The following is a 16129-nucleotide window of genomic DNA, read 5'->3' on the forward strand; positions in this document are numbered from 1 at the left end:
TTTAAATGTGAAAATTGCATCATCAAGTAGTAAGAGACAGACTGCAGCAAATTAAATCAGAGGGGAGTGACTTTGGCTTCCAGGGACTGGAGGATTGCTTTCTTTTCACACCCAAAGTACAGCCAAGAAGTGGTAGGGTATTCAAAACTGTGGGTTTTTTCTGTGCTGTTGCAGAAGAGGCTGTGCTTGAGCTTGTGATGCTTTGTGCGTTTGCTCTGTAGGGAGAAAAGGGAGGAGGAAAGAGGCAGAGAGCATTTGCGTGCCTGCCTGGACACTGATGGCACTGACTAGACAGAAGGGGGGAATAAAGAGGGGGGGAGGGCAGGGAAGCAGCTTCCTGCTTTCAGTGGTCTTTGAATGATGTTACCTGATAGACCGTGAGCTAAAGACATAGAAGAGAGACAAAACTGAAGTGAGAGCTCAAAACACATGACCAAAAGATTGTCTTCCTGGAGGTGGCAGCAGAAATTGTCATAGGGTGGGTCACCTGGCTGAAAGGTATCGGGGACAGGAGAGCTGAGAATGATAGAAAGGGTATGCGAGATTTGCCTTTTTTCACTCTTTGTATACAGGGTAATATAATGGAATTATTTACGGTCCAAGTGATTTGTAATAAAATGAAGAGAAGAGAGCTTAAAGACAAAAGGTAGTGGCTTGCTGTTGAAATTGATGGATAATTGGTAGCAGGGTTGGATGAGGTGGAAAAAATGAGGTCAGAAATAAATTACTGGAAGTCATGGTAGTAGAGAGACTGTTCAAAGACATGGAAGAGACAAAAGTACATTGCGGACAACCAGCAGATGATGAGGGGGCATCTGGCGTTGTAGAAATCTGGTGACCACAGAGAGCACTCCAGCAAGGTAACGCGAAGTTTACAGGTATGTGCATAGAAGTTCCAGGTGTGGTAGTTACTGGAGGTGCCTGATGTTAGGGTCTGATCTGCTGAAGGAGCTCCATCAGAGGCAACAGGCTCAACATCAGTGCAGAGACTGAAGGAGACGTGCTTGAACAAAGACTGAAATCTTGTGGTGAGATATCTGAGGGAGGGGGAATAGGAAACCTAGACCAAAGTCATGAATCAGTGAGAGAAAGTAATCTGGCCAAGAGGTGCAGGAGAGGTTTTCTGCGCAGTTGATCTGATCTACTAAAAGATACTGGGGGCAGAGCAAGGGATTGATAGAAATCAAAGGGGATATGGTGTAAGCACAGAAACCTGCAGGATCAAGGGTGTGGAATGGATAGAGTAGGAGTTTTATACTAGACCAGAAGGGCATAGCAAAGATAGTAAGTAATAGGACCAAAATACTAATAGGATCAAAGGGCTAAAAACCATTGGGGCAGGAGTTGGAGGCAGCAAGAGTAGGCTTACCTTTCCCAGTAGGGGTTTGGCTGCTGAAATGTGAAGGTGAAGAGGTTGCCAGATGCAAATGCGGTACTGGGAGGAGGAGGAAGGGTGGTAGATGATGGAACAGTGGGTAGGGGAGAAACAGGTTTTATCTGCTTGGAAGGAGGAGAAGAAAAGGTGCAGAGATCATTGCTACAACAGTAAACCACTGAGGAACTGGCAGAGGGAGGAGGTGGGAACAAAGCTGAGTGCAGGTCTTTGAGAGTTAGGAGATGGTGGTGAGGGAGTAAGATGACCATAGGGAGCTGTAAGTTAAAGGTGTAGAGCAGGATTTGGGGAGGGAGAGAAATCTCCTTCTTGTTCTTCCCCATCTGAAAATTCTAACTCATAAAGCCATGGAGAAGAATGGGGGAGTGGAGGGGAAAAGAAAAATAAATCTCAGAACAGCACGATCTGGGCTTGCACTAAAAAAATACACAGGGGAGGAAAAAAAAATCAAAAGCTCTTAAATGCCTAGACTGTAAAGAACGTAGTGGAAGAAAGGAGGGCTTTTTGTAAAAATAAATAAATAAATTGGGCATCCTGCAAAGTAACCTACTTTGGGTTTGAAGTGATCATTTATCTGCGTGGCTAGGAGGAGCCACTGGCATTGCAGCAATTTAGCTGTGCTCAGAAAGGGGTGGAAGAAAATCCTGAGGTCTGCATAGACAAGAAGGAGTTAATGCTTGTCGAGCATTATTCTTACACAAATTAAGTCCAGAGCACAGCAGCAGCCTCACCAGCAGGAGCAGATGCTAAGCAGTGATGCAACCTGTGTTATTTACTTAGGCCTCTGTAGTGACCTCAGTGGCTTGCAGACAAAGGATACACGTATCTGGAGGTAGGTAGCATGCTGATGCCTTCTTTATTCAGTCCTTTTTCTTTTACTGCAAACAAGCTCCTGTAATCATCTTGTGTGGAGCAACAGGGGATCTGTGTATTTTTAGCATGGTTGCAAGAAGGAGGAGAAAAGAAAGCCCCCAAAGAACTGATTCAGATTTCGTTCCTGTTTTTGTACCAATACAACCAGGAACGTTTAGAAGCCATGATGCGTAGGTCCCTTGAACGCAGCCAGCAGCTGGAACAGAAGCAGAAGCGATGGTCGTGGGGAGGAGCACTGGCTGCAGGCTCAGGAGGGAGAGACGGTAAGTGAAACAGGCTGCCTGCATTGCAGATCTTGAAGTGCAAAATGCATGAGGCTGTGGAGATAGTAAGGATGATGCATTTTATAGTTAGGGTGGTACTGTACGGGCTACTGCCCTGGGGCGTGAATAGATGCTTTGTAACTGCTTGCCAGGCTTCCTCTCTCCAATACCTTCTGGGGAGAGAGGTCACTCCTAACTTTAGGAATGCAGATCATTTTAATAGAGTAACCAGAATCTCTTTGGAGAATGCTAAATGCTAAAATTAAAATTTCTGCGCTCTCTTCTTTATTCTCTTCCCCTGCATTGTCTTCCCATGCACACAGTTAGCAAATTTAATATTCACCAAAGGACTGAGTGCTGTCTAAGCCTTGCAAAAGATGACCTGTTTTTGTTGGTACTTCTAAAAACCTGATGGGAATTTCTAGATGACTATGCAGCATGTGCAGTTTAAAATAGTTTGATTTTTTTCCCCCACATACTTTTTGTTGCTGCTTTTTTTTGATTTGGCTTCAGAACAAATTATTTTTATTACATAATCAGTCATGTCCTGCTTTTGTATTTAAAAAATATGCATGTTTTCTCTTGTAAATTATATAATTTATTTAAATCTGCCAGGTTTGAATAAACTGATGTTATGGGGAAAAATATCCATGTTTGGGTGATGATGAAATATAGCAGTTACTCTCTTTTAAGCAATGTGTAAATATACTTAACTCTAAAAAGGCAAACTGTTTCACATCATAGTTTTTCCCGGTATGCCATCAGAAAAGCCAGGAAATTAAATATATGTGATAATAAAAGAATTCTTTTATACTTTGAGAAAGAAACCGGTTTGTCTTAGTGATGCAGTTTAATTCCAGCTCCCCCAACTTATTCAGTAATTTCTTTCACCTCTTTTTGCTCTGATTTCTCTGCTGTGTAGGTGAATCAGAAAATACCCCACCCCCTGTTCTAGGTTTAGCTGCCAACACCCTTCCTCCAGACCCTGTGACCTCTACTGCTCCTGCTGATTCCTTCAATGGTATTTCAGAGAATCACAGTACCATTGTGTCTTGTTTATAACTGTTCTAATCACTGTAACCCATCCACTGATCTTGTCCTTCCTAACCACTGTTTTCTTATTATTTCAGTCTGGTACTCTACGGCATTACCCTTAGTGATGTAGACCAAATGTCTTTTTAATTTCCTTTTAATTTTGCCATGGTGGAGCAGTGCATGCCTCACATTCCAGCACAGTAGAGGCATTTCATGGTTTTCTCACTAACTGTAGACTTCTAGCTCTCAGATTATCATCTCTGTTAGTTCTGTGGGTGCTCTGTGTTTGTATGTGTGTGTAAATATAATTACACGTATATTTGACAGTTCTAATGGACATGTGCAGGTGCTGTTGAAGAAAAAATTTCAGTTGCACAGTAAGAGAAAATGTGTTATTCATCAAAACGGTCATCATCTTCCATCTCAAGGGCCTTTTTCGGCAATATTTTACAGTAAAACAAGAAAATTTGGTATGAACAGACAATGCTCTATTTTCAGCCTCCTGAAGCGGATTTTGGCCAAGCTGCCATTTGTAACAAACTCAAGTAGCTGACTTTGTTTAGGCAATTGTGTTTTGTTTTTCTCAGTAGTAGCAGTAGTAGTAATAATAATAATAATGCTCTATTTTTTAATCGTAAAAGGACTGTGAAGTAGATGAGTGCTCCAAAATTAAGAACGGATTGAGTACAGGATTTCTAATTTTGATTGCAGATGTGCTTGGCATTTTGAAAATGCAATGCAGCCTGCTCTTTTAGGAAGTAGTTCCTTCTCTCCCCCAAGAGGAGGAGCTAGGCTGGAATATTTCTCCTGCAGAATGCACAGTAAATTTTGTCCTGCCCAGGGTCTCACAGAACTTTTATTTCTGTGCAAACAGATTCAATTTTTTTTAGTAATTGTTGTTCATGTACAGAGAGATTTTGATGTGCAACTGATGTTTTGTAGCATACCAGCATTGTACCTGCTTTTTTAAAAACACAAACGTAGAGAATTGTATTGTTTACTGTGATAGGTGGAGGCAGACGTTGCAGACCCCAGTGAGGCTATGTTTCGATGGATGTAATAGGGAATGTGGTAACTTAGGGGCTGCAGAATTAGGGCCATGTATATGTCTTTAGCCAAAGGTTTTTTTGGTTTTGAAAGAAAGAAAATTCAAATTTAAGGGACAAAGCATCTATACTTTTAGTTTTTGAGCATCGTGCCGTGATCATCATATAGTAGTACACTGTAGTAATATATGAATAATGTTCTCCTGTCATTCTGTTGAAAAAATGGCAAGGTAGGAAATAGGTATTTGCTCAAACAGACTTTGTCAAACAGTGTTTTGGAAGAAACAACAAACAAAAACGAAAGCACTTGAGGTAGTACCAAAAAACTTCTTTTTTTTTATTTCTTTTTTAAAAATATTCTCAAGCACAAAAAGATAAAGCCAAATGGCTAATGCCAAATCAGTCATTGAAACAGTTCTCATCGTGCAAATGCACAAATGTTGATTATTTCATTTTTGTGTTAGGATAATACTTGATGTCTACCCCAGTTCTTCCGCATTGAAAGTAGAGGGAGGGGGGATGGAGGTGAGGACTTCAGAGTTGGCATATGTACGGTCCATTTTCTTTAGGTAACTTTCTGCTTGTGCTGGTATTGAATATCTTGTATCAGAATGGCTTGACTCATTCAGATCTGATACATAATTATTTGCCTGTGGCAGTACAAAAGATAGGCTACCGTAAAACTGAAATGTTGACTTCACAAGCAGAAAAGTTGCATCCCAAAGCATGTCTTATAAAATAGTGGTCCTCCAGCAGTCGGAAAGAGCTTATCTCATGCCTTAGTGCTATGATCAGTGGCAAGGGCAAGGCGTGCAAACGCGAGGTTAATTTTGGGAGCTTATCAACAGTGTGATGTGAATACAAATATCTTCAATGCGTCTCTCTGCAGCATGTGACAAACTTTCAGCTTCTACAATGAATCTGCCAAAGCAAATGGAATCGCCAATCAGTAAGCGCCTCTCCTCCTCCACAGCGGCAATAACACATTCCCCCGACAGAGGCAAGTGAATATGCTGGTCTCCTACCAGCGTAAACTCTCCTTCTGCTTAAAGCACTTCTTGTCCATATAGCTATGTTACGCGCTTATGTCTGTTACTCAAAAGAACTCAAACTTTTGGGGCGTTGTAAGTCAGTACAATAAAATAGTTCTGCAGCCTGTCCCAAGACTGTGCTGCTGTGCTGGAGATCCTAGGCCAGCCACAAACGCTGTGGGCTTTTTTATAGATTCTTTTTTAATTTTTGATACTCCAGCAAACAGGGTTGTAAGTATATGTTGTGGCTGCAGCAGTTTCCCGTAAGTGTACAGCTTGTGATCTTCTAGCCAAATAATGAAAAACAAGCGAACCAAACATGTGGCTCAACAATAGACATGGGTTGTACCGTGGGCAGAAGTATGTCCAGTGAGCCACCTGGGACACTTCAGTCTGGTGACCAGAGTTGTAGAGCCCTTTAATTTGATTTGAAACCCTGAGCCATCAGAGGCTCAGCAAAAGATGATCATCTTGCAGGATTAGGGGTTACTAAACGCTACAGAGAGGACTGAAGGGTTTACCCCACTGTAAATGCTTTGGATTTTTTTGGTTTGTTTTGTCTCTTCCTTTTCCCCCCTCTTTTTCTTTAAACTCTAATGAGAAAAAAAAATATTGACTGAAATAAGTGACAAGGAAGGCTTATTTCTAGAATGAAAAGAGAAGGTAAATTTACTTTCATTTCTGAATTGCTTAATTAAAACTCATCAAGAACTTCGAGGTTATTATGATAGATGGCTATATATAGATAGATGGCTATTATGATAGATGGCTATATATATGGCTATATATCTATAAATATCTTTCTTAGATAGTTGATGCTTATATTTATGGAGTAGGAAGGGATGCAAGCATGTTGTATAAATAAGACTTATATAATGGGATGAGACTGCAAATTTTAAATGCAGTCCCAGTATGGTTGGCATGCTAGTGAGTAGCTGTGCCGTTACACCAAATGTTTCACCTTTTCTACTGGGGGAAAAAGGCAAATGTTGTTCATGCTGAGTCATGAAAGCAACCATTTTGGAGAATGGAACATGCCTGTGTGTAAGAACAAAATGCAACACGGTCTTAACCTTACTATATTTATTGTACATGTGGGAAAATAATTTAAAATGATGGGGAAACTAGAAATCGTTTTTCAAAAGGAATGAAAATTATCTTTGAATATTTTAAATCTCAAACACGTCATTTTTTTTAATTTCATGTAATCATTTCATCATTTTGTTTCAGTTATTTTTATGTAACAGTTTTATTTCTTTGCATTTTAAATTTTATTTTATTTGCTCCCATCCTTCAGCTCACCGCATGCATCTTAGTCCAATGGAAAATTTTATTGTTTCTCGACTGCTGACTCCCACACAGTCATCTTTAGCCAGAAGCAGAAGTACATTAATGCTTTCTGAGCAGTACAATAATCCAGGTAAAAATGTGAATTACTCACTTGGAAACGTTAAGGTACATTTTTGGTTGCATTTGAGTAGCTGCTGAAAGAAATGGAGTGCTGTGAGCCAAAAGACAATTTACATGATAGTACAAAATCAACTATGTCCTAAGTTGTTCATAATAGCAGTGTATTTAAAAGCTTGAAAAACACATCATCTTGTCTGTCTTGTTCTGAATGTCTTCTTTTTAAAAAGAAAATATTAAAAAAAAAAAATTAACAAAATCACCAAAATCTAAGCCAATGGAAAACTGAATATATTTGTTTAGGAAACATGTTTTTTTAGACCAGTGTGTGACACCTCTCAGAGCCTTTATTTGGTAAATTAATGTCATCCCCTTTCATACCCGAATAGTATGTAGGACAAAAATCCCAGTGCACCATATAAGCCTTAATTATTTTTGCGAGGGTTTCAGTTCTTTGCTGTTAAATTACGTCTTGCCTTTAACTGTGTGATTAGATGTGTAGTTATATATATACAGGGGTGTGTGTATACTTACTTAGAGGAAAAAACAGAGACACTGACCAGAAGGTGTCAGTTCCAGAAATTGCTGATCTTTAAGAAACTAAAAATTAGGGATGATAGTTACTGTTCCTATCTGTAAATGGCAGTCTAATAAAACCCTTATTTTGCAAACATCTACAAAACCAATGCTTCCAGTCCTGCTAATACTTAGGCAAGTCCTGCTTATAAAGCTATACCTGGTCATAGTGTTTGCTGAAACAAGGACAGAAGTCTAACAGCTTTTATTATTTTTATTAAACACGCAAAAAAAAGCCAAACCCCACACCAAAATGCCTGTCTGCAAAAGGAAACTTTTTTCCATGATAAAACTGGTTAGACCAGATAAAACTGGTAGATCAGTATAAGACTGATCATCTTTATGGTCAGAATTTTCATATGGCCTGGTTGAAATAGGCTCAGGTCCCGCATCTGTGCTTTTAATACAAAGCTACATAAAAATTAATTACAAAGTAAGCCTACTTTGTGCGTTACTTCTTTGTTACAGTGTGTAGGGACATTGGTATTGCATGGCTCGGAAATTACTTCCCTTGTCTCTACATTAAAAGCAGCAGCTGTTGGAAGCAGAAATGATGTTGTACAGTACTTGGCCCATGAAAAAATCCCGTTTACTTACTGCTCAGGGATCAACTACTGTGAAGACTGAACAAAAGCCAACTTGAAATTAGATCAGTATATTCTGCTTAAAATTTTGAGGTGAATTGCTGGGGCCGCCTACAGATACTATTTTCTGTGTTGTATTTGATATTGAAGAAATCAATAGGGGCTTTCTTTGTCCTTCCCCACTCGTTTTGTTTGTAAACTCCCAGCTTCATCTGTCTCTTCATCGCAGGATCTTTAAAGTAGCACGCTGGCATGTCTGGCAAGGAGTGCTGATTCTGGGAATAGTTCTCTGAACCAACGTCCTTCTGTCATTTCCTTGCAAGGCAATCAGGCTGTAGCACAGGCTGCAAACAGCATCAATACTCAGAGTGGCCATTGACAGTTTTGCCAGTAATTGTGAGCGAAAGGGCTGAGGGAGATCTCCCATTTGTGGTGTACTTCGCTCCGTAGAAGTCGTTTCCTGAACAGGGAAGAGGGCTCTTCCTTTTCAAGAGCTCATACTGTGCCTCATGTCATTATACTTGGGTCAAAATTGCTCTGCTCCTGCATTTTCTGTAAGTTTAGATATAAGGAGCCTGAATTTAAGACTCTTTCTCTAGGGCAATGCATTATTAATGTCACTCTGAGTCAAGACATTCAGGCAAATGGTTGTTATTGGGCATGTATAATTCAATTTTATTTTTTTTTACAGTTGAAGTAAAAATGCTTACCTTAATCAGCATTTAAGTTTCTGAGCATTTTTCTTAATAGTCAGTTAACTTTTGCCAATTTGCTGGAAAGTCATTCAAAGAATACACAGGCCCAGTTAAACTTAATAGCATACAAAAAGGCTTCATAAGAGATTTTATAGGACTGCCCCCAGTAAAAAAAAAATACTGGAAATGTGAATTCCTTTACATTTGAGCATAATTACTGCTTTTCCATAGTTAATATTCTTCTTGACTTCAGTTGAGTAAGACTGGAAACACACTATCACATGATTACAGTTAGTGTCTGTCTTATTAATAAAGCATATGCTCTGTTGATTGTTCTATATGTATGTGAAAGTTTCGTCTTAGAAGGCAATATGAACAAGAACAGGTGTAAAATATCCCATTTTAAAAAAATCCTGTTCATATTGCAAATAAAGAAAAAATACTCAGAAAGAGTTGCTCTGTAAGCTGTAATGCATGTGTCACACTCAAACTGACATTTACCACAAATAACAATAACTGAAATACCTACAGCAGCATTTAGTTTAGGTTTGGGGTTTTTTTGTTTGTTTGGGTTTAAGTTAAGTATTATTTTGAAAAGCCATTAAGGCATTTAGGAACCTTTGCCATGTTTAGGCTTTAATAAAAATAAAATTCCCTACTCTTCTGTCACCTTTCCTGTTTTGCAGTATTTGTTCAAAAGTCACCCAACTAGAGTTGTTTGATTCCTCTTTTTATCATGTGCAAAGGAAGCTGGAGTTTTCAGAAAAGAAAAGAATCACACTCGTAATCAGGTGATTCAGAAGGTATATGAGTAAGAGAGTGATATTGTAGAAATTTTTTTTTTTTTTTAATTAAAAATCCTATAAAACGTTGCTTTTAGTTGAGGCATTTTTAGTAAACATGGGACAGTGTTGAATGTGTTATATAATGTGATCTTCTGAAACACTTTTAAAAAAACCTTGAAAACTACCTTTGAACATTATAACATAAAAGTATGCTGTTTTCTCCTCTCCTTTACTTCCTCTGTCTGTGCTCCCTTTTGCTCTTGCTATTGTACTATAACTCTTTAGTATTCCATATCTGTCCTCGTGTAGCACCAGCTAGTCCTCTTAAATCTCCCTACAAGCCTTCCCCCACCCGAAGCACCGACAGAAAGAAGGCAACTTCACCCTCCACTTCTGATGCCATGAAAGGGGCGGCTGCAGCTGAAGTTACTCAGGTGGGTTTGCGATTGTTTTTATTTCACTTCTGAATAAACTGACACGGTTTCTGGTAGTTGTTATCTTTCCCTTTCCCTTCATAAAATGTAAAGTGCTACCCCTGTTGTAAGAAACAGCAGTAAGAAAGTAAGCCTTGCGTGCATCTGTTGCTTCTGTGCTCCTGTTTAGCAGTGTTTTAATATCTTCCTCCTCCTGGGAATCAGTGCCGAGTACTGGTATTTGGAACAGCAACACCTTTATTTTCAGGGATCTGAGACTTCTGGCACTGGTGTATGTTTCTGGACTTGCCTGGGAATGGGGATGACAAATAGGATCTCATCATGAGTATGACTATCCAGTCTTGCTGGTTAATTAGCAAGTGTCACATATTTCGGAAACTTGCCCAGTGTATTGACAATGCCTCTGTGTTATTCCCATTGCTTAACTCTTTCTGTGGGCATTTTTAATGCTGTGTGCTTAAAAGATGCATTACTGATCCACTGTAGTTTCCAGAAAAGCAAAGGCAAGTCATTCACCTGCACTAAGTCTACACAATGTAAGGCATGTTTTAAAAAATTTATGCTAGGCCTGTAAAAGCCACATAAGGTCCTGTGTCTTGTAAGGGGATTCATGCCATCTAAATTAGATGGCAAGTGAGAGGAGCAAAGCTGGAAGCTAAAGGTTTTTGTAGTGTCTTCCTTAAGTGTGATTCACAGTGTTAACATCCAGCAGCATTGCTGCGAGATTATAGAATCATTTGGGTTGGAAGGGACCTGTAAAGGCCATCTAGTCCAACCCCCTGCAGTGAGCAGGGACCCCTTCAACCAGATCAGGTTGCTGAGAGCCCTGTCCAGCCTGACCTGGAATGTTTCCAGGGATGGGGCATCTACCACCTTTCTGGGCAACCTGGGCCAGTCTTTCACTACCCTCACTGTAAAAAAAATTCTTCCTTAAAAATTACTTCCTTTTGTGTGGTCTAAATCTCCCTTCTTTTAGTTTAAAACTGTTACCCCTTGTCTTATCGCTACAGGCCCTGCTAAAAAGTCTGTCCCCATCTTTCTTATAAGCCCCCGTTAATTACTGGAAGGCTGTAATAAGGTGTCCCCGAAGCCTTCTCTTCTCCAGGCTGAACAACCCCAACTCTCTCAGCCTGTCCTCACAGGAGAGGTTTTCCATCCCTCTGATCATTTTTGTGGCCCTCTTCTGGACCTGCTCCGACAGGTCCATGTCTTTGCTGTGCTGAGGGCTCCAGAGCTGGACGCAGGACTCCAGTTGGGGTCTCACCAGAGCAGAGTAGCAGTGCAGAATCACCTCCCTCGACCTGCTGGCCACGCTTCTTTTGATGCAGCCCAGGATATGGTTGGCCTTCTGGGCTGTGAGCGCACATTGCTGGCTCCTGTCCAGCTTTTCATCCACCAGTATCTCCCAAGTCCTTCTTGGCACAGTTGCTCTCAATCCCTTCATCCCCCAGCCTGTACTGATGCTGGGGGTTGCCCCAACCCAGGTGCAGGACCTTGCACTTGGCCTTGTTGAACCTCATGAGGTTCACACAGGCCCATTCCTCAAGCTTGTCCAGGTCCCTCTGGATGGCATCCTGTCCCTCAAGCATGTCAACCCCACCACTCAGCTTGGTGTCATCTGCAAACTTGCTGAGGGTGCACTTGATCCCACTGTCTATGTCATTGATGAAGATATTAAATATTATATCCATGCAAGACATGGTTGGGATTTTTTATGTCTATGTAAAATAAATAACCATGCATCTCAGTTGTGAGCTGGTGTTTAAAAAACTTTTACCTTAAATGTATGTTATACAAATCTGTTTATCTGCCACCTTGCTAATAAAACTATCAAATGTATTTTTTACATGTTGGTCCTAATTATGGAAACTAAAATGAACTGTGCTTCTAGACTGAGAAGATAAAGAAAGAGAAGCGACCCACAACACCTGGTTCATCATCTGGTATGGGATCTCCTCTGAGAAGGTCTGATTCTCCTGCTGCCATGTCCAGAAGATCTGCATCACCTGCAACGCCTAAGTATGCCTTTCTTATTAGTGGTCTAATATGTGTGAGTTTCTTGTTGCCTATGAAGGAGACGTACATTCTTGAGGAATTTCCTTTGAAGTGTTGTAGAAAATGTAGTTAATTTTAGTTACATATACAGATGGAGAGACATGTAGGTGAACAGATATAATATATGTAAAACTGTGTTGGTGGTCACTAGAGACACTTCTCTGCCTTTTCTGAGTCTTTTGAAATTATCACAGTGCGTATCATAATTAATGTGAAATGTTATTTAACATTTATTTTTAAAAATGCTTTTTTTTTATTTGGTTTTGAGTAAACTCTGCCTAATGTGAAGAAATGCACCAAACATGAGTACGAACTAGAAATTCCGGCATTTAAAATATGCATTTCCTATTGCTGGCGTGACCATCTGGTTCCATAAATATACTTAAGTATGTGTCATCTAAACCATCGGGTTTAATCTTTGCTTATTTGCAGACCTCTATGGGTTTGTTTCCTTTTGTTGTTTTTTTTTGTCATGCGGAGTTGTGAACCTATAGCATATCTGGGCTTACTAGCAATTGAGTTGCTTTTTTTACTTGTCTTTTGCAGACACTCAAAACTGTAGTCTCTGTACCACAGCTTGCAACTCACAAGCCAAGCAAATGTGTCTTCAGCTGTCTTAGAACAGGATATTAAGTCTCAGATAGTTACTTCTGCTCAAATGCAGCAGTATGTTAAAGTAGTCATGGTCCACAGCTGGTAGGGTTTTTTTCCCCTAGACCTTGTTCATGAGTCCCACTTCTGTCTTGAAAACTATCTTCTTTTGTCTGATTTTATTTATTTATTTAATCTGAACCTGGACATATTTTGAACGAGTCTTGATGATCCCCTTCTGGACAAATTTCTTCTGCTTCAAAAACTAGCTGGTGTTCCTTTCCTGTTTCAGCTCTGAGTACATAGCCCTTTAACAGAGGATGATTTCGTATGTGAATCTGGTATTAGACAAAGTACAGGAAACCATCTGACGCTGGACATTTATTCTGTTATAGACATCCCCTTGCATGCAGCTGGGAAATTGCAATTCTTGGTTCATATTATAGGGCCACAAATTCTCAAACGTTCAATATTTTTTTTTGTGTGTGTGTGTGTATATATAGTTGTCAGATTCTGAGCTAGGTAAATTTTGTGAAGAATGGAATGATACGAAATGTTAATGACAATCAGGTTTTTTTCATTACAGTTTTGAGCAGATCATTGCCTAGTGGCACTCCAAAATGTGCAGAGAAACGTTTGAGCTATATAAATGTATATTATTCTGTAAGTTGTTGATATTCCCTGTTCTGAATGCATCTTTCAGTTCAGTCAGACAGTATAAAAGACATATCAAGACACATACTTAGTTAAGCGAAATGATTGGTGGGCAATGGATGCTGAGAGTGAAGTAATTCTTGATGGGCAGACATTGAAAAGGTTGGTATAGCTCATTATAGAGACATCTTGGGGAGAAAAGAAAAAGCTTTAGTGAAACAAGCAGATGTTTAATGCTTCATGAAAAAAAATATGCCCAGTCTTAATTTGTAGCACTAATTTCCATAAAAGGTTAGGCAGAGATGGAGACTTTTTTCCTGGAGGTGCAAATTATGAGAACCTCTTATAGTAAAATATTTTCATGCCTATAAGGAGTATAAAACACTGTTTTTAGAGGAAGAAACAGATCCTGTAGGGAGGAATTAAGAAGCCTACTGGTAGGCTTCTCTGTGATTGCAAGCCACAGTAGTTATCCTTTTTTTTTTTCCCTTTCTTTTTTCCTCCCTCTTTTCCTCAAGAGAATCTGATTCTGACCACTGCTAGAAATGTATTACTGAGCTTTTAATCTTAACATGGCCCAATCAGAACACCCTCATTGACTTTATGAGAGATACCATAAATAGAGTTTAAAACCATGTTTATTTCCAATTGCAGAAAGGCAGTTCTGCTTCAGCACTCTTGAAGCTTCCCCTCAGAAATTTAAAATAAAATAAAAAAGGCATCCTGATAACCATATTATATTATTATATAAAGATAAGCATTTCTTCATACAACTCAAATGCCAGATAACAACGGATGGTCAGTGGACTTAAATTTAAGCAGTCAAGCTTTTGGAACCTTCCTTTAGGTTGCATAATCTCATCTTCTCATTTAAAATTAACTCAAGCATAATTCTAATGTGGCTAAATATGTCAGCAAATACTCATTCTTCTTGCAAATCTGACAAATCTTTTGCAAGTTTAATCCTTCTCCTTCCAATACACCATATGGCCAAAAAAATACCCTGGAAGAAATAAGAATACATATTGTACAGCGTTAGTAGATAGTGATCCTGCATAGCACCTTTACTTCAAAAGCCGTTGAGGAAAAAATCAAGTATGGCCAGTGATTTAGATGATAATTAGCTGTACGCATTTTTCTTCTTAAAAGTATGTGACTTGACAGTCAAGTTTTCCTTGGTATTGTTCTAGTTAATTAGTTCTTCACAGTCATCATCTTGGTTTGTGAGTGGTAGTTGCTTGTCTTCTTTATATGTTTTTTCATTATTTATTAATTAAAAAGCTCTTTTTATCATGGTGAAGTAACTGAAACAGGATCAAACAAGACAATAAAGCTTCTATCTTAAAGAGAAACAGTGATTGATGACAAAATAGGTTTGCAGTAATTACATTATAAAAATACAATGTTTGAAGGTGCAAATTTTACTGAGAAAGCAAAAAATATCATCCCAAAACATAACATCCAAGACAAAATGAGTGAACAAATATGGACCTAAAAAGGAGAAAGGGCGGGGGGGAATAAAAATATGTGGAGCAATAATTAAAAGCAAGGAAGGGGTTTAAAGCTTGAAGATATTTGAAAAAGTAAATATATCAAGAAAATTCACACAAGAAAGAAACCCAGAAGTATTGCTTTGAACCCAGTGTGGATCAGTTGACAAAGATGAAAGTTAATGGGCTAGAGAGCTGGGCTAATTGAGAAATTATGTTTTATTTTTACAATTGCTATTAGATACTGATTGTGTAAAGTGCTCCTGTTCTTCAGATCTTTTGCAAGATCAATAATATCAGGGTTTTTTGTAAAATTTTTTGATGCTTCATCTTCAAAGGTCTAGACTTTAATTAGTTTATTCTTGCAGTATCCCTCAGAGAATAGGTAAGTGTCATATCTTATAGATCGGCAAAGCAATAAAGCCTGTGTCCTTCACGTGCCTTTGGGTAAATAGTCCCTTTGAAATCAATGGGAACTGGCTGAGTCAAGGAAGCAGGATTTAGTTTTAAGTGTCTTCAGGTAAGCCATAGTACAAGCCAGTGAATAAAAATGGAAAGCTCTGACAAGCCTCTGCATTACGTTATTTTGCCAAAGCATTACCTCGTATGAGGAGAAAGGGGCAGGGGGAAAGGGAAAAGGGACTGCAGCGCTGCTGGCGGGTGGTGATTCTTGGTTCTTTTCCAGTTCCCAGTCTGCATCACTGTCCTTTACTCAGTTTCACTAACTGAACCTGTAACTTGGTGGTTCTTTCTTCTTCTCACTGTCCTTTACTCAGTTTCACTAACTGAACCTGTAACTTGGTGGTTCCACTGCAGCCATTAGGGAACACTTTGACATCAGAAGTGTACATGCTCAATCAAATTGCAGAATACCGATGAACTATAAACCTGGGGTAGTACAAAAAAGCCCAAACTTCTAAAAGTTTTAAAAACAACCTATAAGGAAGGTGTCTGCATGTGGTGAATTTCTCACAGAAGTAGCTTCTGCGTCCTGTAGTGCCCCAGATTTACTACTCTTGATCATTGTTTTGCCTTGGAAAGGTAAAAACAATGTTGGATCAGGACTATTTTGAGGTGGGGTTTTTTTTAGCAGCTAGCTAGAGAACGGGCTAATTCAAGATTTTGAAAATATCTGTAACAATGCAGCTATCAAAATAACTATTCTATAGACCTATGCTGAGTTTGTAGTCTCTGAAGAAATATGAAAGAGAAATGCA

General features: G+C 39.2%; 1 protein-coding gene across 1 annotated transcript in view; it reads left to right on the top strand.

The window, feature by feature from the left end:
* The window catches only part of MAP7D2 (MAP7 domain containing 2), a gene marked incomplete at its 3' end in the record, with an annotated part of 83728 nt that overhangs the window by 56901 nt on the left and 10698 nt on the right, over window positions 1–16129 (top strand). The window contains exons 4-9 of the mRNA XM_082013884.1: window positions 2415–2529; window positions 3452–3550; window positions 5500–5610; window positions 6939–7061; window positions 9974–10122; window positions 12014–12141. Coding sequence (XP_081870010.1) covers window positions 2415–2529; window positions 3452–3550; window positions 5500–5610; window positions 6939–7061; window positions 9974–10122; window positions 12014–12141 — 725 coding nt within the window. The remainder of the gene's footprint in view (window positions 1–2414; window positions 2530–3451; window positions 3551–5499; window positions 5611–6938; window positions 7062–9973; window positions 10123–12013; window positions 12142–16129) is intronic.

The sequence above is a fragment of the Phaethon aethereus genome (genome assembly GCF_964289735.1).
Source record: "Phaethon aethereus genome assembly, chromosome: 1".
Lineage (NCBI taxonomy): Eukaryota > Metazoa > Chordata > Aves > Phaethontiformes > Phaethontidae > Phaethon > Phaethon aethereus.